The sequence below is a fragment of the Cotesia glomerata genome, linkage group LG4 (assembly GCF_020080835.1).
Source record: "Cotesia glomerata isolate CgM1 linkage group LG4, MPM_Cglom_v2.3, whole genome shotgun sequence".
Classification (NCBI taxonomy): Eukaryota; Metazoa; Arthropoda; class Insecta; order Hymenoptera; family Braconidae; genus Cotesia; species Cotesia glomerata.
This window is the reverse complement of record NC_058161.1, coordinates 12,239,239-12,265,897: the sequence shown is the minus strand read 5'-3', so window position 1 is coordinate 12,265,897 and position 26,659 is coordinate 12,239,239. Positions and strand designations below refer to the sequence as shown.

The 26,659-nt window shown below is 25.1% G+C and overlaps 4 protein-coding genes across 7 annotated transcripts; 2 read left to right on the top strand and 2 right to left on the bottom strand.

The window, feature by feature from the left end:
- Positions 1-8: 8 nt before the first annotated feature.
- On the bottom strand, positions 9-3,111 carry LOC123263624 (60S ribosomal protein L26). The gene is made up of 4 exons (XM_044726531.1): positions 2,983-3,111; positions 2,550-2,734; positions 1,870-2,010; positions 9-198 (listed from the first exon to the last, which is right to left on the bottom strand). The coding sequence occupies exons 2-4, from the start codon at positions 2,715-2,717 to the stop codon at positions 61-63; spliced, it is 447 nt and encodes a 148-aa protein (XP_044582466.1). The 5' UTR covers positions 2,718-2,734; positions 2,983-3,111; the 3' UTR covers positions 9-60.
- A 699-nt stretch (positions 3,112-3,810) lies between these two features.
- LOC123263564 lies at positions 3,811-8,907 on the top strand. The gene is made up of 3 exons (XM_044726447.1): positions 3,811-4,171; positions 6,428-6,690; positions 8,159-8,907. Exons 1-3 carry the CDS (start codon positions 4,089-4,091, stop codon positions 8,812-8,814), a joined length of 1,002 nt encoding a protein of 333 aa, XP_044582382.1. The 5' UTR covers positions 3,811-4,088; the 3' UTR covers positions 8,815-8,907.
- A 1,559-nt stretch (positions 8,908-10,466) lies between these two features.
- On the bottom strand, positions 10,467-25,290 carry LOC123263595. 2 transcript variants are annotated; one of them, XM_044726491.1, is made up of 8 exons: positions 25,198-25,290; positions 24,940-25,067; positions 21,838-21,970; positions 13,355-13,438; positions 12,748-12,929; positions 11,705-11,909; positions 11,529-11,635; positions 10,467-10,881 (listed from the first exon to the last, which is right to left on the bottom strand). In XM_044726491.1, the coding sequence occupies exons 3-8, from the start codon at positions 21,881-21,883 to the stop codon at positions 10,765-10,767; spliced, it is 741 nt and encodes a 246-aa protein (XP_044582426.1). In that variant the 5' UTR covers positions 21,884-21,970; positions 24,940-25,067; positions 25,198-25,290; the 3' UTR covers positions 10,467-10,764. The 2 variants fall into 2 exon arrangements, with proteins under 2 accessions (XP_044582426.1, XP_044582427.1); XM_044726492.1 differs by lacking the exons at positions 24,940-25,067; positions 25,198-25,290 and having other exon boundaries at positions 21,838-22,007.
- Positions 19,401-21,998, top strand: LOC123263569. 3 transcript variants are annotated; one of them, XM_044726453.1, is made up of 3 exons: positions 19,401-20,370; positions 21,330-21,681; positions 21,778-21,998. In XM_044726453.1, exons 1-2 carry the CDS (start codon positions 19,669-19,671, stop codon positions 21,600-21,602), a joined length of 975 nt encoding a protein of 324 aa, XP_044582388.1. In that variant the 5' UTR covers positions 19,401-19,668; the 3' UTR covers positions 21,603-21,681; positions 21,778-21,998. The 3 variants fall into 3 exon arrangements, with proteins under 3 accessions (XP_044582388.1, XP_044582390.1, XP_044582389.1); XM_044726455.1 differs by having other exon boundaries at positions 21,330-21,692; XM_044726454.1 differs by having other exon boundaries at positions 19,402-20,370; positions 21,774-21,998.
- Positions 25,291-26,659: the final 1,369 nt, after the last annotated feature.

Genomic DNA, 26,659 nt, shown 5'->3' with positions numbered 1-26,659 from the left:
AATAGAAATTAACTTTAGTTTGTTTATTTTTTTAAAGGTTGTTATTAAAAAAGTAATTGTTTAAGATGTTTCCATAGCAGAGGTGGTTTCTTCAGTGTATTTGCCCTTGTCCTTGCCCAGCGCAGCAGCACGTCCCTTGCTTCGCCTGTCGATAATGTTTTTACGGTCTTTGTCCATCTTCAATTTGACAATTACAGTCTGAAATTTTTTTATTAATTTAGTATTTTTTATTTGAATTTAAATAATTTTTTTAGTGAAAAAAAATTATTTTTTTTTTTGAGGAATTAATCAGGACCATTATTTCTACAGCAATCAAGCTGATTTGAAGCTCAGTTTTGCTTGACAGGAAAACCCTGAAAAGCTTTACTTTACAACAAACCATAGGCTTAATTTTACGAGAATGGTTTGGTTCATCATGTTAATTAGAAAATTCTTTTATAATATTTAATAATGAAAATTATTAAATAATCTATATTAAGAGAAATAAAAAAAAAATTTTATCCAGAATACATAATTAAGAAATGACCTTGTATCTTGTGAAATATTGACATTTTTAAAGATATAAGCTCATCCCGATGTTATACTCATCAAGACCTTTCATTTGAGTACCCACATCAATTTTTCATATATTTTATATATATATACATATATATATATATATATATATATATATATAAATATGAAAAATGCATGTGGGTACTCAAATGAAAGCTCTCAATGAAAGGAACATCGAAATGAGCTTATATCTTTAAAAATGTCAGTAATTAAGAAATTACTTTGTATCTTGTGAATTATTGACATTTTTAAAGATATAAGGTCATTCTGATGTTACATTCATCAAGACCTTTCATTTGAGTACCCACATCAATTTTTCGTATATTTTATATATTTATATATACTACATATATGTATATATGAAAAATATATCAAAAATGCATGTGGGTACTCAAATGAAAGCTTTTGATGAGTGTAATATTAAAATGAGCTCATATCTTTAAAAATGTCAATAATTAAGAAATTAACTATGTATCTTGAGAACTATTGACATTTTTAAAGATATAAGCTCATTCTGATGTTACATTCATCAAGACCTTTCATTTGAGTACCCACATCAACTTTTCGTATATTTTATATATTTATATATACTACATATATGTATTTATGAAAAATATATCAAAAATGCATGTGGGTACTCAAATGAAAGCTCTTGATAAATGTAACATCGGGATGAGCTTATATCTTTAAAAATGTCAGTAATTAAAAAATTACCTTGTATCTTGTGAATTATTGACATTTTTAAAGATATAAGCTCATTCTGATGTTACATTCATCAACACCTTTCATTTGAGTACCCACATCAATTTTTCATATATTTTATATATTTATATGTACTACATATATGTATATATGAAAAATATATCAAAAATGCATGTGCGTGCTTAAATGAAAGGTCTTGATGAGTGTAATATCAAAATGAGCTTATATCTTTAAAAATGTCAATAATTAAGAAATTAACTTGTATCTTGAGAACTATTAACATTTTTAAAGATATAAGCTCATTCTGATGTTACATTCATCAAGATCTTTCATTTGGGTACCCACATCAATTTTTAACATATTTTATATATTTATATTTATATATATCATATATATGTAAATATGAAAAATATATCAAAGATGCATGTGGGTACTCAAATGAAAGCTCTTGATAAATGTAACATCGGGATGAGCTTATATCTTTAAAAACGCCAATAGTTAAGAAAGTACAGTCCAATTTAACAAAAATCATTATTTAATAATCACTAAGTGTCTGCAAGGTTGCTAGTAAATTGTAAAATTATATTTATTTAAAAAAAAATTAATTAATACCTTTGATGGATCAATGCCGACATAAACACTGGCACTGTTGGCTTTTTCACGCTGAATTCGTTCAATGTAAACAACGAATTTTTTACGGTAAACTTGGATTACTTTTCCAACTTGTTGGCCTTTGTAATGACCACGTACAACCTAAAGAAAAAATTTTCATCTTCAATTAATAAAAATTAAGTATTAATTTCTCAATTAAAAATTGCTATAATTACTTTCATTTTTTTTTTTTAACTAACTAAATTATTTTTTTAAAAATGACATCTATAAATTTTACAATAATTTAGTTGTTAGAATATTATTGATAATAACAACAATAATAAATTGAACATAAATTCCACATTTAATTATTTTTTAAAATAACTGAATTATTTTATTTAAAAAAAAAATGTATTTTAAATTTTTTAAATGTGTAATTTTTAATTACCCTAAAAATCAGCTGATATTCAAAAAATTTCTAAATTATTAAAAAAAATCAATTAAAAATTCTAACTTACATTTTTTAAACTCTAAAATTAATATTTTTCTTTACTAATAATAATAATAAAAAATTGATTAAAAACATTTAAAAAAATTCTAACCTTTAATTTTTTAATTTCTAAAATTGAAATTTATTTTAATAATAGTAATAATAAAAACTAAAAAGTTTACAATAAAATACTCCAAAATAAATAACTAACCTGTACTTCATCGTCTTTGCGGATTGGCATGGAACGAACATTATATTTTTGTCTCAACTCCTTGGACAAAGGAGCAGACATGAGCCGCCGACGTATGTGCGAAGGTGCTGTGAAATGGCGCTTGCGGTTCTTCCTCCTCGAGAATGATACACTGGAGTTGAATTTCATCTTGCACCGTGGTCAGTCTAAAAAATAAATTATAAAAATTAATTACTCCACAATTATCAAAAAATTGTTTAAAAAAAAATGTCACGTGAAATTAGAGGTTAGAATTCTATTTGACACATTTAGAAAAATCCCAAAAGAATATCCGAAAAATATTTAAAAAATTCAATAGCCCTCCAATTAATTTTTAAATAAAAAACTAAATATTTAATTAATAAAAATAATTAATTAGTGATTTTAACGGATTTTATTTTTATGTACGACTCACCGATGCACCTTCTAAAGATCTTGGAAAATAAAGAGTGAGAGGAGCCATTGCTGATCCTAAGACAGTAGATGCCAGCGCCATAAAGGCCCCGTGGTGTTTTTTGGAACTAAAACAGCTGATGGTAAGTTGGAAATAAAATGGCGGCTTTAATTATATTTTATTTTGTCAAAAAAATAATTACAAGTGTTAAAATAATTTTTTTAATTTTAATTAATTAATAAAAAATTAGAAACAGCTGATTTTTATTTTTTAATAATATTTCAAGTGTTTTTAAATAAAATGGCGGCTTTAATTTATTTTTTATTGTTGAAAAATAATTACAAGTGTTAAAAATTAAAAAAAATTAATTTTTTTAATATTAATTAATTAAAAAAAAAATAAATAAATAAATAAAAATTATAAACAGCTGATTTTTATTTTTTAATATTTTAAGTGTTTTTAAATAAAATGGCTTTAATATATTTTTTATTGTTAAAAAAATTATTAAAAAATAATTACAAGTGTTAAAAATAATTTTTATATTTTAAAAAATTTTAAACAGCTGATTTATATTTTTCCACTTTTATAATTTAGATGAAAAATATGAAAATATATCATGTAACCAAACTATTCGTAACGTGATTGGTCGAATATATCATAAGCATGAAAATATATGCAAACTCTATAGTCAGGCGCGCGCTTGCGCGCGCAAATTTAAATTCTAGTTAATAATTATTTTAAGTGTTTTAAAAATAAAATGGAGTCTCCATCTGTCAGTTTTTGTTGTTATTAAATTTTGTTATTTTATATAAAATAAGTTTACTAATAATAATATTTAATTGCAGGTCTTGTGACGTTAAAACATAACAGAGATATTTATTTGTTCTTTGTTTTTTTTATTCACCATGTTTATTTCGCAATAACAATACTTGGAAGAATAATAAAGATTTATATTGATGATGCTGATGTGACACTTTAAACAGCTGAACAATAATAATAATAATAATTGTTGCATATTCATTGGTGGTGTTCAATGTTGTGAGTTATTGTTATAAGTAGGATAAAAATTCAAGTGCGTAATAATAATTACTTGTTAGTGAATAAATACAAATAATAAATAAATAAATATGGGATCTTCAAGACCTCCAGACAGATCTCTAGGCAGTGGAATATCATTTCCACAGTGGATGAAAGGAAAAGTTGATAGTAGGCAAGTAATTATTTTTATTGTTATTGTTATTGTCTTTTTTTATTTTTTTTATAGTGGTAATAAGAATAATAATATTATAATATTTTAATAATAAAAAACAGCTGATTTTTAGAATTTTACTTCTGAGAGGTTTGTTTCTTTTTTTTTCTTTTTTTTGAGTAAAAAATTATTTTGTTATTTTGACAGATGTATTATTAAATGTCAAAAAATTTTAAGTGCAAAAAATGAATTTTTTTGCATAGACGTTCATAATCGATGTTGAACAACTTAGTCAATGTTTTGATTCATATATTTTTATGATGATTATTTTAGAATTTTAATACTAAGTTTCTTTTTCTTAAAAATTATATTTTGGAACTAAATTGATGCTCAGAATCAATATAGTGATGTTTTATTATTTAAGAACCCCCTAAAATTAATAAATATTAATGAAATAACATTATAATATACAGAAAAATTTTTTTTAGCTAAATAATGTCATTAATATAGAACATTGATGCTCAAAATCAATTATCGTAAATTTTCGATATTTTTAAGAAATAACCCTGCATCTTGTGAAGTATTGACATTTTCAAAGATATAAGCTCATCCTGACATTATACTCATCGAGACCTTTCATTTGAATACCCACATGCATTTTTGATATATTTTATATATTTATATATATATGAAAAATATATCAAATATACATGTAGGTATTCAAATGAAAGCTCTTAATGAGTATAACATCAAGATGACCTTATATATCTTTAAAAATGTCAGTAATTAAGAAATTACCTTGTATCTTGTGAAATATTGACTTTTGTCAAGATATAAGCTCATCTTGATGTTACACTTATCAAGACCTTTAATTTGAGTACCCACATCGATTTTTTTATATATTTTATATATTTATATATATCATATATATGTATATATGAAAAATATATCAAATATACATGTGGGTACTCAAATGAAAGCTCTTGATAAATGTAACATCAAGGTGAGCTTATATCTTTAAAAATGTGAGTTATTAAGAAATTACCTTGTATCTTGTGAACTATTGACATTTTTAAAGATATAAGCTCATCCTTATATTACACTCATCAAGACCTTTAATTTGAGTACCCACATCAATTTTTCATATATTTTATATATTTATATATATTATATATATATGTATATATGAAAAATATATCAAATATACATGTGGGTACTCAAATGAAAGCTCTTGATAAATGTAACATCAAGATGAGCTTATATCTTTAAAAATGTCAGTAATTAAGAAATTACCTTGTATCTTGTGCACTATTGACATTTTCAAAGATATAAGCTCATCCTTATATTACACTCATCAAGACCTTTAATTTGAGTACCCACATCAATTTTTCATATATTTTATATATTTATATATATATCATATTTATGTATATATGAAAAATATATCAAATATACATGTGGGTACTCAAATGAAAGCTCTTGATAAATGTAACATCAAGATGAGCTTATATCTTTAAAAATGTCAGTAATTAAGAAATTACCTTGTATCTTGTGAAATATTGACTTTTGTCATGATATAAGCTCATCTTGATGTTACACTTATCAAGACCTTTAATTTGAGTACCCACATCAATTTTTCATATATTTTATATATCTATATATATCATATATATGTATATATGAAAAATATATCAAAAATGCATGTGCGTACTTAAATAAAAAGTCTCGATGAGTGTAACATCAAGATGAGCTTATATTTCTAGAAAAGTCAATATTTAAGAAAGTACAGTGCAATTCAACAAAATTCATTATTTAATAAAGCAAAATTTTAGTTCACAAGTCACGGCAGTCACGTAGTGACTGCAAAGTTGCTAGTAATAATAAAATTGCATTATAATTCACAGTAAAAATTTTTTTTTCACCTAAATAACATCATTATTATTTTAAATTGACGTTCAAAATAAATTCAGTCATTTTTCTCAGGATCTATTTATCCAATTAATTAATTAAAAATTTTAATATGTCCTTCACATTGACCTTAAGCACCCATAATTTCAATAGTACAAAAAGAAATTAAATTTTTATATTATAAATTAATATATCTAGATTATTTTCTCTTTTACACAGATTTAAAATGATGTAATAGCACTAAAAGCTCGCTTAAAAATAATCAAACTCTAAAAATATTCCATCCGCTCGAGCATCAAGTGACACTATGAGCTGATCTGCCAATTTTCACTCCGAATAACTTAATGAGGTCGTCTTTTTATTTTACAGGTTCGACTTCGACCAAAGTACATTCAGTCCACCGTCTCACGACGACAGTTTTTTCTACATAAGCTACAATAAATTGGGATCCAAACAATCAACCTCATCTTCATCAGCCGAACCTCAGGAAGGCTTTCAGTCTATTAATTCTGTTTTGAGTGAAAATCCAGTTGCTGTTAAAGCAGCGGCAAATATTCCGGTTAAACATGCCAACATTGACCTGAGCAAGCATCCAATCGCCTGTCAACAGTCTTTTACTTCTGCGTTCAAGGGTACCTCCAATATTAATTGAGAAAAAATTGGATTAATTTAATTTATAATACTTAAAATTAATTTTTAAATATTCTGAAAAATTTTAAGAGGTTTAGAAATTTATAAAATTAATTTAATTTTTTATATAATTGAAAAAATAAAAAAAATTTTGTCTCCAGGATACATAATTAAGAAATGACCTTGTATCTTGTGAGATATTGACGTTTTCAAAGATATAAGCTCATCTTCACATTATACTCATTGAGACCTTTCATTTGAGTACCCACATCAATCTTTCATATATTTTATATATTTATGTATATTATATATATATATATGTATATATGAAAAATATATGAAAAATGTATGTGGGTACTCAAATGAAAGCTCTTGATGAGTATAACATTATGATGAGTTTATATCTTTAAAAATGTCAGTAATTAAAAAATGACCTTGTATTTTGTGAACTATTGACATTTTTAAAGATATAAGCTCATCCTTACATTACACTCATCGAGACCTTTCATTTGAGTACCCACATCAATTTTTCATATATTTTATATATTTATATATATTATATATATAAATATATGAAAAATATATCAAAAATGCATGTCGGTACTCAAATGAAAGCTCTTGATAAGTGTGATGTCAAGATGAGCTTATATCTTTAAAATATATATTATATATGTTATATAATTAAGAAATGACCTTGTATCTTGTGAAATATTGACTTTTGTCAAGATATAACCTCATCTTGATGTTACACTTATCAAGAGCTTTCATTTGAGTACCCACATGCATTTTTAATATATTTTTCATGTATACATATATATAATATACATAAATATATAAAATATATCAAAAATTGATGTGGGTACTTAAATGAAAGGTCTTGATAAGAGTAACATTAGGATGAGCTTATATCTTCAAATATGTCAATAGTTCACAAGATAGAAGGTCATCTTTTAATTACTACCATTTTTAAAGATAAAAGCTCATTTTGACATTACACTCATCAAGAGCTTTCATTTGAGTACCCACATGCATTTTTGATATATTTTTCATATATACATATATATAGATATATGAAATATATTAAAAATTGATGTAGGTACTCAAATGAAAGGTCTCAATGAGTGTAATGTTAGGATGAGCTTATATCTTAAAAAATGTCAATAGTTCATAAGATGCAAGGTCATTTCTTAATTACTGCCATTTTTAAAGATATAAGCTCATCCCGCTGTTACACTCATTGAGACCTTTCATTTAAGTACCCACATCAATTTTTCATATATTTTATATATTTATATATATGTATATATGAAAAATATATCAAAAATGCATGTGGGTACTCAAATGAAAGCTCTTGATGAGTGTAACATTAGGATGAGCTTATATCTTTAAAAACGTCAATATTTAAGAAAGTACAGTGCAATTTTACAAGAGTCATTATTTAATAAAGCAAAATTATTATCTTTTTCCTAGGTGAAGAATCATCAAAATTAACCAGCAAATTCCAGCAAGGTGATGAATTTGAAAACAGCACAGTTGGTCTCTGTGGAAAGTCAATTGTCAGCGTAGCTAACCGCATAATGTCATCTTCATCATCACTGACTCGAAAAATCACCAACGACCCGAGTCAAGATGAGTCGGGTAACTTCGCCAGCATTAGAGCGTCAGCTGGCGAGATCGCGAAAAGACGTGGCAGCAGATCTCTGCCAGTCAGTCCGATAAGTTCTCCGATTTCAACTCCAGACAGTTCTCCCAAGTCACGAAGACGAGTTATTCAGAATAGATTCTTTACTGGTGGCTTGGTTGAAAAGCCGCCGACCAATCACGGCTGGTTCTTGTCCAGTATCTTGAACCAGTCCCGAGATATTCTTGGTCAGAATAGGATCAATGAAGAAGAGGAGGATGTTGGTGAGACGAGTGTCGCTAAATTACCACCGGTGAGATCTTTAAGCAGAAAGAAGTCCATTTCTTCACAGAATCTTACATACTTGGGCGCCATTTCTGCTGAAGAGAGTAAAAAAGGAAGGGATGCTGAGGGATCTTCGGTTATGGCCAGTGTACAGAATATCTTTCAGCCGGATACTTCTGAGATGAGGGAAATGAATTTCTTGTCTCCGACTTCGATGTAATTTAGGATTATTTTATTTTATTTATTATTGGGTAGTTTTATTTTATGGTAATTATGATGGAGTGGAGATTTTTTTATTTCATTATTATTATTTAAAGATATAAGCTCATCCCGATGTTACACTCGTCAAGAGCTTGCATTTGAGTACCCACATGCATTTTTGATATATTTTTCATATATACATATATATAATATATATAAAAATATAAAATTTATGAAAAATCGATGTGGGTACTCAAATAAGAGGTCTTGATGAGTGTTATGTTGGGGTGAGCTTATATCTTCAAAAATGTCAATAATTTAAAAATTACATTGTATTTTGTCAACTTATGATATTTTTTAAGATATAAACTCATCACGATGATACACTCATCGAGACCTTTCATTTGAGTACCCACATGCATATTTCATATATTTTTCATATATATAAATATGTAATATATATAAATATATAAAATATATGAAAAATTGATGTGGGTACTCAAATGAAAGGTCTCGATGAGTATAACATCAAGATGAGCTTATATCTTCAAAAATGTCAATAGTTCACAAGATACGCGGTAATTTCTTTATTACTGACATTTTTAAGGATATAAGCTCATTTTGACATTACACTCATCAAGGGCTTTCTTTTGAGTACCCACATGCATTTTTGATATATTTTTCATATATACACATATATAATATATATAAATATATAAAATATATGAATAATCGATGTGGGTACTCAAATGAAAGGTCTCGATGAGTATAACATCAAGATGAGCTTATATCTTCAAAAATGTCAATAGTTTACAAGATAAAAGATCATTTCTTGATTACTGACATTTTTAAAGATATAAACTCATACCAAAGTTACACTTGTCTAGAGCTTTCATTTGAGTACCCACTTGCATTTTTGATATATTTTTCATATATACATATATGTCATATATATATATATATATATAAATATATAAAATATATGAATAATCGATGTGGGTACTCAAATTAAAGGTCTTGATGAGTGTAATGTAAGGATGAGCTTATATCTTTAAAAATGTCAATAGTTCACAAGATACAAGTTCATTTCTTAATTATGTATCCTGGACCTTTTTTCCAATTCTCTTAATAATATAGATAATAAAATTTTAATTTTTATTATTAAAATAAAGAAAAAATTAAATACTCCCACTCCGGCATAATTACCAAAAAAAAAAATATTTTTTATTTAAATAAACAAAAACATTTATTTTACTTTTCATGACTGGTAAAAAAAATTTTTCTTTAGAAATAATAAAAAAAAAAAAAAAAAACAAGATTAAATTATCAAAACAACTGTATATTTAATAACTTTAATATTTATTAAAACATAAGTATATATCTATATATATGTGTACAATATATACTTATTATATCCATGTACTTACATTTTAATTATTATTTTTTTTTTATAAGTATTTTTGATTTTAGTTATTATTATTATTAACCTTCTGTCTTCACTTGAATTCAAATTTAAATATTAAAAAATGCGTCTAATTCTAATTCATACATTCAATAATAATAATAATAATAATAATTGAAAAATAAATTTTTACAAATTGACTAAAAAAAAAATTTTTCTAAATTTATAAAAAAAAAATCACTAGTAAAAAAAATCAACTTTAGAAAAAATGAAGCTCAAAAAAAGCCGTCTAGAAAAATTCTACTGAATAAATTTTAGAGAAAAATTATTTATAACATTTTGATTATACTCTACAGTTTTTTTTTTTAATGCACTCTATGTATCAATGTCACTAATAATTAATAATTAGTGCGCATAATAGCAATAAACCTACAGAGTAAAATAATTATTAAATTGAACACCATTTGAGTAAATATGCGGTGATTAAATTCAAGCAAAATTCCATCGCACTTACAAAATTTGTCAAAGAGACTGTTGTAAATTTATTGTGTGTAATTATTGGAGTGATTAATTTTCATGGCAGACTTCCATGTAACATGGATTGTGCATTATGTCTTTTATCATGTCTTTAAGTATCGTGTAACGTGGGAACATTGGGTACACTTTTGAACTGTTGTATTCCACCTGAAAAATATTTTTTTATTTTATTTTATTTATAAGAAAATTTTATTTTTAAAATTTCATTTTGGAATTTTGAAAATTGTATTTTAAAATTTTATTCAACAGATTTCCTTTAAAATTTTGAATAATTTGATTTTAAAATTTTACTTTAAAATTTTAAAATTTTGAAAATTTTGTTTTAAAATTTTGAAAAATTTTGTTTTAAAATTTTGAAAAATTTTGTTTTAAAATTTTGAAAAATTTTACTTTAAAATTTTGAAAATTTCTTCAAAATTTTGATTAAAAATTTTGAAAAATTTATTTTAAAATTAAAAAATTTTTATTTTAAAATTTTGTTTTAAAATTTTGAAAACTTTATTTTGAAATTTTATTTTAAAATTTTGAGAATTTTGTTTTAAAATTTTATTTGAAACTTTATTTAAAAATTTTGAAAAATTTAACTTTAAAATTTTGAGAATTTTGTTTGAAAATTTTTAAAATATTATTTGAAAATTTATTTAAAAATTTTGAAAAATTTTAAAATTTTGTTTCAAAATTTTGAAATTTTTTTAAAAAATTTTGTTTTAAAATTTTGAAAAATTTATTTAAATTTAAAAAATTTTTATTTAAAAATTTTAAAGATAGTATTTAAAAATTTTTAAAAATTTTACCTTTAAATCTCGAATAAGATTCCTTAAGCCAGTGTATTTTTTTAGGAGTCGATAGAGATCGTTAATCATCTGAGTATTTTCAGTTTCTATCTGCGATGTAGTCATGTCTGGAACAAAATTATATTTTTAGACTTCATTGACCCTCAATGTCATTAACAATAAATAATAATAAATACCTTCAAGGCGATCAATCCGTTCCTTTCTAATCTCCGCAGCATCTTCTGCCGAAATTTTAGCAAAACTTTTTATTCCCTCGCAAGTTTTGTGGGTTTTTTCCATAATAGCGCACGCTCTTAATACAAAAGATGGAACAGTTTCTTGTTTTTCTTGCCGTGGTATATCAACAAGAATCCAATACTGAGTCTCCAATTTAATTACCTCCTTAATATACAAACAATTATTATTATTATTATTAATACAAAATCTAATATTAAAAAAAACTAAACTATACAAGCGAGAAAAAACAGCGCCACGTGGCCACCTAGCGGTGATTTTTATAACTAGAAACTTTGAGGGACCAATAATAAAATTCTCAATGGTAATTTATATACCCTGGAAATTTATTACTGCAAGCGAGAGATGACAGCGCCACTTTTACCGCCTAGCGGTGACTTTTAGAACTAAAATTTTTTTAATTGTTTTTAGATACTTTAGAGTATCTTCAACCTATTTCATAACAAAATTTACAATTTTGTAGCTTATAATTAGTAATTTCAATAATTAATATCCCAATTTTTAATTAAGAATTTTTTTCCTGTGTTTTTGATCGTAAAGATTGAAATTTTAACGAAAAAAAAATATTAATACCCTGGAAATTTATTTCTGCAAGCGAGAGTGAAAAGCGTCACTTTTCCACCTAGCGGTGATTTTTTAAACTAAAATTTTTTAAATTATTTTTAGATATTTAAGAATATATTCGACCTATTTCATAACAAATTATACAATTTTGGAGCTTATAATTAGTATTCTTTATAATGAATGTCCCAATTTCTAATTAAGAATTTTTTTTTCTGTGTTTTTGATAATAAAGATTGAAATTTTGACAAAAAACAAATATTAAATATCCTGGAAATTAATTTCTGCAAGCGAGAGAGAATAGCGTCACCTGGCCACCTGGCGGTGATTTTTAGAACTAAAATTTTTTTTTTTCGATTTCAGAGACTACTCAAGCTTCTAATCGATAATTTATTAAAAATATAAAAAATTTATAATTATATACCTTAATAATAACTTTAAGAATATTGTAACGTTGAAAAATATTCCTAACTTGTTTGCTGTCAGTATATTTAGCCATCAAATCAGTCAAAGCACGTTTAGCAGTATCATAACTAGCCTCAAGTCTAACTCTAACTGTCCTTAATCTTTCATTTGTTTCTATTAAATCTTCTTTTGGTAAACCACCTGTTTATAAACATTAACAGTAAAAAAATATATTTTTTTTATGTCCACTAAAAATAACCTTTGAGAAAAAAAAAAGTTTTGATTATAATTATAATTATTGTTATGTAGAAGAAGAAACAAGTTGTAGTTGTTGTTGTTGTTGTTGTTGTTGTTGTTGTTGTATCACAAGTATCAGGAGCAACAGTTGTTATTTGGCAAATAGCCAACTTTATCCATTTTAAAGTCTGGAGGAATTTTTTTTTAGAAGAATATAAAGTGGCTGAAAAAACTAGCGGAGTTTATTGCTAAATTTTCAATGCAGTGTGCTAATTTAAATTACTACTTTACTAAAAAAAAAAAGTGACAATGCTAGAGAGTTGTTAGAAGAACATGAAAATTAAGCTGTAGATATGTTGTATAGTTTTATGTGTTTGGTATATACCTACTCGATGATCCCTCGTCCTTAACGTCTTGGACTATTCTTCGGACGCTTTGCGTGAATTTTCCCACCAGGTTGCTGCTGGTGCTGACTGAAACATAAAAAATACAATAGAATTCTATTGTAAGGATAACATATTTCAATTTTAGGAAAATCGGACGGATAGATTCGGAGAAAAACGGCTGCATTGATTTTGAGAGTCAATGTAGTGAAAAAATTAATTTTGTGGGTCAATGTAAGAGATATATATTGACATTTTACAGGAATTAGGCAAGTAGATTTAAATATCTTGGGGAAAAATATGTACATTGATTTTGAGTGTCAATGTAGTTAGCAATGCATCGATTTTAAGTGTCAATGCACACGGTGAGAAATTTCTGTAGAAATTTACTATGCATACATAATAAGACTGAACCTTAATGACTCAATTCAAAATATTACCATAAAAATTTAAGAATATCATATTGTACCAATCAATATTTACTAGGGACCATAGTAAATTTCACCATGCAACTGTTACATAAACATATATAAAAAATTTTCGTAAACTGACAGAACAAAAACTGTTAGTGTGCTTAAAACTTCTCATTATAGTTTCATAGTAAAATTTCTGTTGCTCAGTCGACAATAAAAATTTATAAAAAAGTTTCACATTTAGTCACGTGTACTCGGTTTAAATTTAAAATTGTGACTATGAAATTTTCAAATGTCCCATAGTAAACGTATGCGCGTCAGGGTTGCAGTCAACTAGTCAGACTAACAACATTCCGAATTAATAAATTACTAGAACTTAGAAAGTAAATATTAAATGTAATTTAAAATAATTAATTTTACAAATTTTAAAATTCCGAAAAATATAATCTTAAATAAAGAAAAATCTAAAGCTATATTAATAGAATCTTTCAAAGTTACAAAGTCTCAATAAATTAAAAAACATAACAACGAAAATTTATACGCCAAAATGAATGAACAGACGAACACTCATTTAGCCGAAAAATGTAAATAATTTTATAATTAGATTAGAAATTTTTTTTAATTAATTTTAAATTAATTAATTTTTGAAAATTAATTTTATTTTAATTTACAAGCATGTATGGAAAACACTCAAATTTCATGATTGTAAAGGTGGACCATCTAAGAAAAATTTCCAATTTTTTGGATGAGTAATTTTCGGCCGAATCATTATTCGGATAGATGAGTATTCGGATGAATATACGTCGGAACAACCCTTTTTCGAAATCAAATTAATTTTAACTCTTGAGGAATATAAGATTTATATTTACTTTTATTCGATAACCCGGTGTTTTATAATTTACAAAATTGTTTTTCGGCTGTTATTCTATTTAAGCTAATGTATTTTATAAACTTTGAATGTAGCGGAATTTTAAATTTTCTAGAGTTTTAATAATTTGGAATGTTGTCGATCTGACTAGTTGACTGCAACCCGCGCGTCAGTCGCGACGCGCGCTCTTTCATTTTTTCGTGCTGCTTTATTTTGTCAACATAAATCTACAGACGCTATCAGTAGTGGTTAACGGTGTTATGAAAATTGCAATAAACATTAAGTTTTAAATAAATATTAGTTTATAAATCCATCAACACATGAATAGTTAACCCTTCGTTGGTCGCGCTATGAGCGATTCCCCGCTTTTTTTTTTCAATTCGTTATAAAAAAAAAAATAATTTTTTCCAGCCTTAAAAAATGTATCTATTCTTTCTTCAATTCATTTAGCATGCACCTAAACAGTTTTTAAAGTTGTAGGTATTTTTATTAATTAGATATTAAATAATAAATGTCGTAAGAACATGGAATCGCGGCGATTCCCCGTAAGCGCGACCAAACCCGACCATGAAATTTTATTCGCAGCATTGCCAATTATATGAAACTTGAATAAATAAAAACAATATGGCCGTCATCAGCTGTTATAGTTGTTATGCGCATGTCCCATAAAGTTATTTATTTAATTTATTTGTGCAATGTTATTGTAAGTAATTTTAATATAAAAATAAAAATATAAATAAATAAATATAAATATAAATATAAATAAATAAATATCATTACGTGGATTGGATCACAAGAATAATAATATTACTACTGTTTCAAGTCATTATTCTTAAATAATAATTCTTAATATATATAATTTCTGTTCTTATTATGTGTTCTTATGTATAATTCTTAATTATATGTGAATGTTATAAAATGTAATTTTTCAATAAAAAAAATATTAATTTACGAGGAACTTTCATCATCCATTTGATTTCATTGTTCTATTGCGCTAATTATTAATTTTTATTTCATACCAACTCAAATTTTACCGCGCTTACTTAAAAGTATACTTGGCAACACTGTAAGAAAATTAACATTGCGGCGATTCCCTAACCACGCGACCAATGAAGGCGGGCAGTGAAGCGCGACCAACGAAGGGTTAATGAAAATTTTTAAGATTCATAAATAATAAAATATTTAATAATTTACCGTGAAAAATTAAAATGAAAACAAACATTTGATGGTTAACCTGCAACCGACACTTCTAATAATAATAAAAAATAATTTAAAAGTTATATATTGTGTTTATAATTATTCATAATAAAATTAACTGCCAAAATAAATCCTACGTTTATTGTTAAAAATGAAAAAAAAATAAAAAAAACTATATTTTAAAAAAATTTTTTCAAAAATTATTGCAAACAAAAAAAATCTTGTTTAGTTTGATATTTTTTTTGATTGCTAAAAACATTTTTTACTCTAAAATTTTTTATTTTTTACAAACGTTTTCTTATTTTTTTTGCTATCGTACATTCGGAAATTTAAATTATTGCATATTTCAATTTCTACCATTTACTATGTCTGATTTCATTTGTTTCGGAAATTACTATGGGCCATTGTAAAATTTTATTCTGAGTCAATAAGGTTCACTAGTAATATGCACCATTGTAATATCTAAAATCCATGCAGAATAAAAAATAATGGAAATTTCTCACCGTGCAGCGCATAAATGTCAATTTTATAAATTTTGAAGATTATTAATGAAATATTATCTTGTAAAAATAAAAAATAAGTGCATTGATTATGAGGGTCAATGTAGTAAAATACAATGATTGTAAATGTCGATGCAGTGCGAAATTGTAAATTTTATTATTTTTATAGTTCACTAATGTACCTTATCTTGTAAAAATGGCAAAACTTACATCGATAATGAATGTCAATGTAGTAAAAACATGCATTGATTTTGAGTTCCAATGTAGAACGAAAATATTAATTTTATAAATTTTGAAGCTTATTAATTAATCTCACACGGTGACACTGATTAAAATACATTGATTATAAGTGTCAATGTAGTAAAAATAAGTACATTGAATTTGAGTTTCAATTCAGTGTAAAATGTCGATTTTATATTTTTAAAGCGTTTTAATGAATCTCATTCCGCAAAAATGATAAACATTACATTGATTATGAATGTCAATGTAGTAAAATAAAATGCATTGGTTTTGAGCGTCAATGTAGCGCAAAATATTGATTTTCTAAATTATGAAGCATAGTAATGAGTCTTACAATTAAAAATGCATTGATTATAAGTGTCAATGTAGTATAAAAGAAATGTATTAATTTTGAGTGCCAATGCCATGTAAAAATGACGAATTTACACATATTAAAGCCTATTTTTGAAATCTTATCTTGTAGAAAATGACAAATAGTATATTACACCCCTTGGGAAGGAAAATAAGAAAAGCCTCAGATCACATGTAATTGTTGGCCGAGGCGAAGCCGAGGTCAACAAACATGTGATCTGAGGTTTTATTTTTTACTTCCCAAGGGCTGTATAATATTTTTTTGCCCTCCGGGCGGAAAGTGACAACTTTCGTCCCGCTGCGCTAAACGAAATTGCCGCTTTCCTCCTTCGTCGGACAAAAAAATAGTATACACTCCACGGGAAGTAAATAAGAAAGCCTCAGATCACATGTTTGTCAACCTCGGCTTCGCCTCGGCCGACAATTACATGTGATCTGAGACATTTCTTACTTTACTTCCCTAGGTGTGTAATATACTATTTGTCCGAGGAAGGAGGAAAGCGGCAACTTTGTTTAGCGCAGTGAGACCAAAGTTGCCACTTTCCGCCCAGAGGGCAAAAAAATTACATTGATTATGAATATCAATGCAGCAAAATATAATGCATTGATTTTGAGGGTCAATGCAATGTTAAAAATGTCAATTTTTTAAATTCTAAAACTTATTAATGATTCTACGTTCTGAAAATGGTAAAGCTACATTGATTATGAGTATCAGTGCAGTATAATAACATTACATTGATTGCAAGTGTCAATGCGGTATATAAAGTTATTTGCCGTGTGAAAATGCTATTTGAGTAGAATTTCAAGGGGATTTACATTGATTAAAAATTATACTGCATTGATTTTGAGTGTCAATGCAGTAAAAAAAGTCATTATAAAAAAAAAGGCGCGTAATTTGAATTTAAAAGTTATTCAGATTGACTAAATAAATTATACTGCATTTATTTTGAGTGTCAATGAAGTCTAAAAATATAATTAATAATAAAAAATAAAACTTCTACTCCAATGTTCTATTATTTAATACTAAAAATACAATAAATTGTTATTATTATTGTTATTATCATCAAAAAGAAAAATATATTGTGTGAATTTATCTTTTGTGAATAGTTGCGGCATGTTAACACCAAAGTGACCGCGGCATTGTACACAGTAACAAAGCATGAAATCACTTTATACGTCGAATCAAAGCGGTCTAGATATACTTCCCGTCTCTATGGTTCTGGTTTTATAGTAAATAGTATATAATATTATATGTATGTATGATATAGTATATACTATCTAGTACGCCCTACTCTTGTGGGTTCAGTTTGCTTTGCTAACTTTTACACTTACCATCCTATATCATATCATATTATATACATAACATACAAAGAGCAAAAGAGAATTTGTTGTACATATCACATGCATGATTACGTCTGTACCAATTTACCCGTGAATTGTTTCGCCGCATTACCACTTACTTTTTCTTTTGAAAATTTTATCTATATTTATATTTAAATCAACCTTTTTATTGTATAAATACAAATATTTACCTAGAACTTTAATAATTGCAATATTTATATCAAATGAGTTTTAAAAAATATCTTTTAGAATAAAAACTTGGAAAAAAAATTTTTTTATCGACTTATATACTTTAGAAATTTATTTCTACAAGCGAGAGGAAACAGCGCCACTTTTTTCACCTAGCGGTGACTTTTGGAACTACAAAATTTTGAATTATTTTCGGATACTTTAGAGTATCTGCGACCTATTTCACAACAAAATTTACAATTTTAAAGCTTATAATCAATATTTTTAATAATTAATAGTCCAATTTCTAATTAAGAATTTTTTTTTATACTATTAATAGTAAAGATTAAAATTTTAACGAAAAAAAAAAAAAAAATTAAATACCCTGGAAATTTATTTCTGTAAGCGAGAAAGAAAAGCGCCACCTGGCCACCTAGCGGTGACTTTTGGAACTAAATTTTTAAAAATTGTTTTTAGATACTACAGAGTATCTTCGACTTGTTTCACAATAAAATTTACAATTTTGGAGCTTCTAATTAATGTTTTTAATAATAAATATCCCAATTTCTAATTAAGAATTTTTTTTCTGTATTATTGATATTAAAGATTGAAATTTTAATAAAAACATACCCTGGAAATTTATTTCTGCAAGCGAGAGAGAAAAGCGCCACCTGGCCACCTAGCGGTGACTTTTGGAATTAAAAATTATTTTTTTATTAATAGATATTACTCGAGCTTCTTATCAATAATTCTTGAAAAAAAATAACAATTTACACTTTTTATCGATAAAAAAAAATTAAATAAATATGACAATGATACGGAGTCAAATAATTAATCATATCTATCGCAATAAAAATAAACCATCTTAAGTAGACCAATAATTAAGAGCATTAGTACGTCATAAGTTAATTGTCAATAAAATTCTGAGTATAAATAAAAAAAATTTTAACTTAATTCTCAGAGGAGTGTATCTTATTTTTTCCACAATAAGTATTGAAATAATAAAAAATAATAATAAATAATGGGAGTTAGTCAGTATATAATTGCAATAGCAATCACATCATCAAAAGCAACAAGCATTGACAGTTACTAACAACAAGAAGAAAGAAGAAGCAGATAAAGATACAAGATATCTATTTAATTGTACGGCTTGAGTTCCTGGCACCGTGCCGCTGATGCTCATAACAGTCGAGTGTGTCAAGATCATTTATCAACACCTTGTTCAATATAATTTATATTAAAATGAATCAAAATATTTTTTTAATTATTTATTTTTTAACAATTGGTGCTAATTGTGATGTGAAACAAAAAAATGAGTACATTGAATTAAAAGACCCTCCAATTTTACGAGTCACTCCAATTTCACTCCAAGACTTTGATTACTCCAGCAATGAGCAAGTCTACGAAGAAATGGACGAATTATTAAAGCTTAAGCGGAAGTTGGCAATTGATAATAACAATAATAATAATAATAATAATATTAAAAGAGGTGATATGGATCCAACTGAAGTGGATTATTCTTTGCTCGAGGACAAAATCGATGACAAGGTTCCTAAAAGAGGTGACATTGTTACTAGAAACAAAAGGTCTGATGATTATGATGATAATTATTATGAAGACGATGATGACCTTTGGGGATTTGGTGAGAATGATGGTCTCGATCTGATCAATGAAGAGTATGATAATTTGGATCAGCCAGCGATGGAATTCAGGAAGAAAGAGACCATCGAGGAACCGAAGGTCAGGGAAGAAGAATTGGAAAGGAAGTTAAGAGACTACATTGCTAGGAATCGTCCGATTAACTTGAGGAATAGAAAGATTGATCGGGAGGAGCATGAGACCATGCTCAGAAGGTTAAACGAACTTCCTGTGGCTGCGAAGATTGTTATTGATCAGCCGAAATTTGAATCGAGGAATGATTTTGAACGTGATGTTGATTTTCCTGTAAGTTTTTTGACTTTTTATGATAATCACGCCCTTTTCCACGCCCAAGGGCGGCTACTTAGCAACGGTTGGCTTAGACACGCCCCTTGGCAACGGTTACCTAGCAACTGTTACTTAAACACACCCCTGACAATTGTTATTTAGTTTCGCCCTTAGTAACTGATAATTAGTCACACCCTTCATGATAAAAACTTAACAACTGTGTTGTTTGGCCACGCCTCTTACCATCGTAACCTAGCAAATGATAAATAGACACGCCCCTATTAACTGTTATTTAGTCCCGCCCCTAATAATTATTAATTAGAAAATATTATTTAGCTACGCCTCTAAAAAATATGACTAAGCAACTGTTTACTTAACCACGCTCCTGATAACTGTTATTAAGCAACGCCCCCAGAAACTAATAAATAAAAACCTTAGTAACGCCCTAAATAATCGTTGCTCAGCTACGTAAGCAATATTCTTAGCAACAGTTACCTATTAATATCCTCAGCAACGTTGATTACGCCGCTTAGAATTTTAGTAATGCCCCATTTAATCTTAGTTGAATCGCCTTAGCAACTATTAACCAAAAACGCCCATAGCAACATAAGCACCGCCTCTTTAAACTTTAGTGACGCCCCTAATAATTATTGCTTCCCAATATAAATAACTTTTATCTAGCAACATCCTCAGTAGTACCCTTAGCAACGTTAACTATGCCCCTTATAACCATAATTACATCGCTTTAGCAACTATTACCTAGAAACGCCCCTAGCAACATAAACTACGACTCTTTAAACTTTAATAACGCCCCTAACGACGATTCCTCACTAATCTAAGCAACTGTTGCCTAGTAACATCCTTAGCAACCTTGGTAACGCCCCTTAGATATTTAGTAACGCCCCTTTCCTTTAGCAACGCCCCTAAAACCATAAATTACCTAGCAACGCAAGTTAAATACTAATAAACTGTTTCAGGAAATAAATCCAAGCCACAAAGGCATTCAAGTGAAGAATTTTCCAGTTCCAAGAGCACCATCTAACCCAAAAAAAACCCCACCAAATGCCTGTGTGTGGGCTATCGTTCAATGCTGCCCTCGTTCGGGATCAAAGGACGTTGATCGACAGGTGGTCGCCTGCTTCGAGTACATGGCTTGTCCAGGTGTCGCTAATTGGAACCCCGATGTCTGTAGAGGACCTTGGGCTAGTGCCGCCAGGGCGGAGATTATCAAGTACTACAGGTCGTCCTAGACCAGCTACAGGATATTTTATTATATAATAGTCTTTTGTGCCTTTGTTCGTCGCGACAAAGGCTTAGTTAATTGATTCGGTTTGTATGAGGTTATTTTGGGGGATTTTGCTATTGATGTAGTTATTATTGATTCGTGTTGGCGGTACTGAAATGTTTGTTTTTTTTTGCAGATAGGCTGCTGCTGGTGCATGCTGATAAAAGAACTAAACGTATATAGGTTGTTATATAACTTACCAGGTTCGTTACGCTGCCCGACACCTCGTTTATCGCCTCTTCCCATTCTGTTTCTTTTTTTATTTTTTAATTTCTTTTTAACCTTTTTTCCTTTTACTACTCTTCTTTGTTTATCTTATCAGACATTTATTATCTGAAAATAAAAAATATTTTACTGACTATTTTGACAAATATATTATTTATTTTTTATTTAATAATAATTTTAAAAAAATTGTAAATTAATTTTTTATTGTTAATTTTATTTAAAGGGTAACTTAAAATATTCATAACTTATAAAAAAAAATTCAAGTATTAATAATTAAATATTGCAAATTTTCTTTGGTCTAGATAGATTAATTAATTATTTTATAATAGCTTTTTTAATAAATTATTGATATTATTTTTTATTTAAAATTATAATTACTAAATTTTAGCAACAATTTTTGGTATTTTTAGAGTAATAACTCTCTATACAATTTAATTTAGTAGCTTAAACAGTAGAGCGGCTGACTTATATTCAAAAAGAACTGGTTTCGATTCCTGGCAAGGTATTATTCTATTATTTTATGTATATTTTATTTTTTTTTTTTATTTATTGTTTCATTTGTTATTAAGAAAAATTTAATTTATAAATTTAAATGTTAAATATTAAATAAAAATTAATAAAGTGCTAAAAATTGTTGCTAATATGTTGAATAATAAAAATTATAATTTTTAATGAAAATAACAATAAATTTAAAGAATTAAAAAAGTTTTACTATTATTATAATTATTAGTATTATTTAAAAATTTTTTAATTTTAATAATAATAATAAAGTTTCAAAAAATCTTGAATTTATTATTATTATTATTATTATTATTATTATTTCTTTATTTACTAAAAACGTAAAATTGTTTAATAATAATAATAATAATAATAATAATAATAATAATAATAATAAAATTTCAAAAAAGTCTGAATTTATTATTATTATTATTATTATTATTATTATTTCTTTATTTACTAAAAACGTAAAATTGTTTCTTGATTAATAATAATAATAATAATAATAATAATAATAATAATAATAATAATAATAATAAAATTTCAAAAAAGTCTGAATTTATTATTATTATTATTATTATTATTATTATTTCTTTATTTACTAAAAACGTAAAATTGTTTCTTGATTAATAATAATAATAATAATAATAATAATAATAATAATAATAATAATAAAATTTCAAAAAAGTCTGAATTTATTATTATTATTATTATTATTATTATTATTTCTTTATTTACTAAAAACGTAAAATTGTTTCTTGATTAATAATAATAATAATAATAATAATAATAATAATAATAATAATAAAATTTCAAAAAAGTCTGAATTTATTATTATTATTATTATTATTATTATTATTATTATTATTTCTTTATTTACTAAAAACGTAAAATTTTTTCTTGATTAATAATAATAATAATAATAATAATAATAATAATAATAAAATATCAAAAAAGTATGAATTTATTATTATTATTATTATTATTTCTTAATTTACTAAAAACGAAAAATAGTTTCTTGATTAATAATAATAATAATAATAATAATAATAATAAAATTTCAAAAAAGTCTGAATTTATTATTATTATTATTATTATTATTATTATTTCTTTATTTACTAAAAACGTAAAATTGTTTCTTGATTAATAATAATAATAATAATAATAATAATAATAAAATTTCAAAAAAGTCTGAATTTATTATTATTATTATTATTATTATTATTATTTCTTTATTTACTAAAAACGTAAAATTGTTTCTTGATTAATAATAATAATAATAATAATAATAATAATAATAATAATAAAATTTCAAAAAAGTCTGAATTTATTATTATTATTATTATTATTATTATTATTTCTTTATTTACTAAAAACGTAAAATTGTTTCTTGATTAATAATAATAATAATAATAATAATAATAATAATAATAATAAAATTTCAAAAAAGTCTGAATTTATTATTATTATTATTATTATTATTATTTCTTTATTTACTAAAAACGTAAAATTGTTTCTTGATTAATAATAATAATAATAATAATAATAATAATAAAATTTCAAAAAAGTCTGAATTTATTATTATTATTATTATTATTATTATTATTATTTCTTTATTTACTAAAAACGTAAAATTGTTTCTTGATTAATAATAATAATAATAATAATAATAATAATAAAAATTAAAAAAAGTCTTAATTTATTATTATTATTATTTTTATTATTATTTCTTTATTTACTAAAACGTAAAATTGTTTCTTGATTAATAATAATAATAATAATAATAATAATAATAATAATAATAAAATTTCAAAAAAGTCTGAATTTATTATTATTATTATTATTATTATTATTATTTCTTTATTTATTAAAAACGTAAAATTGTTTCTTGATTAATAATAATAATAATAATAATAATAATAATAATAATAATAAAATTTCAAAAAGTCTGAATTTATTATTATTATTATTATTATTATTATTTCTTTATTTACTAAAAACGTAAAATTGTTTCTTGATTAATAATAATAATAATAATAATAATAATAAAATTTCAAAAAAGTCTGAATTTATTATTATTATTATTATTATTTCTTTATTTACTAAAAACGTAAAATTGTTTCTTGATTAATAATAATAATAATAATAATAATAATAATAAAATTTCAAAAAAGTCTGAATTTATTATTATTATTATTATTATTATTTCTTTATTTACTAAAAACGTAAAATTGTTTCTTGATTAATAATAATAATAATAATAATAATAATAATAATAATAAAATTTCAAAAAAGTCTGAATTTATTATTATTATTACTATTATTATTTCTTTATTTACTAAAAACGTAAAATTGTTTCTTAATTAATTAATAATAATAATAATAATAATAATAATAATAATAATAAAAATTTAGAAATTCTTAAAAATGTTGTTATTATTATTGTTTTTTTTTTTATTAGTTCTAAAATTGTAAGATTAATAATAATAATAAATTAAAAAATAGATAAAATAAATAAAATAAAATCTAATAGTAAAAATAATTGATTAAAAAATAAAATCAATGCGAATATCGCTCACCTTTTATCCCTGTTGCGCATCACTACGTCTCTTTATATATATTATATATAAAAATATATATTATAAACGATGATACCTCCACATAATATTATTATTGTTATTATTATAATAGGGTATAATTTTCCATTCTATAAGTTAGAGATATAATAATAATAATAATAATAATAATAATAATAATAATAATAATAATATAATGTAATAAAGAGGAGAATGACTATTGATGGATTGACAATCGCTTTGCTTTTCCGTATCAATTACCCCTCATTGCAAATCCTTTCCTTTTCAATACAATATAACAACAACAATCAACTATCAACAACCCTAATAATAATAATAACAACAATTATTATTATTATTATAATTATCAGAACTTAATGAAAAAAAGTAATATTAAATTGATAATTTTATAATTTTTTACAAAAAAAAAATGTCAGTGTAAAAAAATTCAATTAATTAAATTAGTGTAATTTTTTTATGTGCAACAAAATCCGCGCCTGTACAGTAATAAGTGTAATTATTGTAATTGTAATTTATTTTTCTACTTTACTAAATTATTATTATTATTATTATTAAATAATAATAACACTAGTTAAATCTCACCGTTAATTTAAATAATAAATAATAATATTATTAATAGAATAAAGGAAGAATTAATTTTTAAATAAAATAAGAGAAGAAATGTGTGATAAAAAATAAAGTGAAGATATTTTGTTGAACTAAACTGAGTGATGTGGTAGCAGCGCGCCGCGATAGACAGGACTACCTATGGAGGAAATGGGAAGGTGTGATCGAGTTCAGAGTTGGAATCCTTGTTCATGCGCTCTATATATCTTCATCTCTGCTCAATTTCATTCCAGAGAAAACTACCCTCAGCGCAAGCGTTAGTATCTTTTATTAATTTATTTATTTATTATTAATTTATTTTTATTTTATAATATTAAATTTTCACATTTTTTATCTTTTAGTAATTTTTGTTTAATTGCGCAATTTCTTCATGAAGAAAAATAATTAAAGAACAGGAGGTAAATTATCGGCAGAGATATATCGGGTTTTGATAATAATTATTTCACTCTTATAGATTGCAGGTAATGGTCATTTTCAACAACAAAAAATAATTACATTGATTTTTGGTGTCAATGTAGTAAAAATGTCAATAATGTATTCATTTTAAATGTCAATGCAGTAAAAAATATATTTTCTAGAAACTTTTTAAGGAAATTGAATTTTAAGGAGCTAACAAAAATAACAATTGCATTGATTTCGAGTGTCAATGCATTAAAATGTAATTATTTAAAGTTTCAATGCAGTAAAAAGATATTTATTAACTTGTTAATAAAAATTAAATTTTTTAAAAAACTATAAAATCGAATGCACTTCTGTCGAAATGTTTCTTATCGACAATTTAATTAATCAATATTTTCACAAATTTTACTCATTAATATTTAACCGTTGCCATGGTAACCGTTGCTATGATAACCATTGCCAAAAAAGGTCACCGTAGCAACGAAAAGCGACAACAATGAAAACGTCACATCAACATTTTAATAAAAGTTTTATGATTATCTTCATGGAAAAAATTCGCCATAGCAAAGCTTACTATGGCAACGGTTACCATAACAACGGTTACTATGGCGACGATTACCATAGCAACGGTTACTATAACGACGATTACCATAGAAACGGTTACTATGGCAACGGTTACCATAACAACGGTTACTAT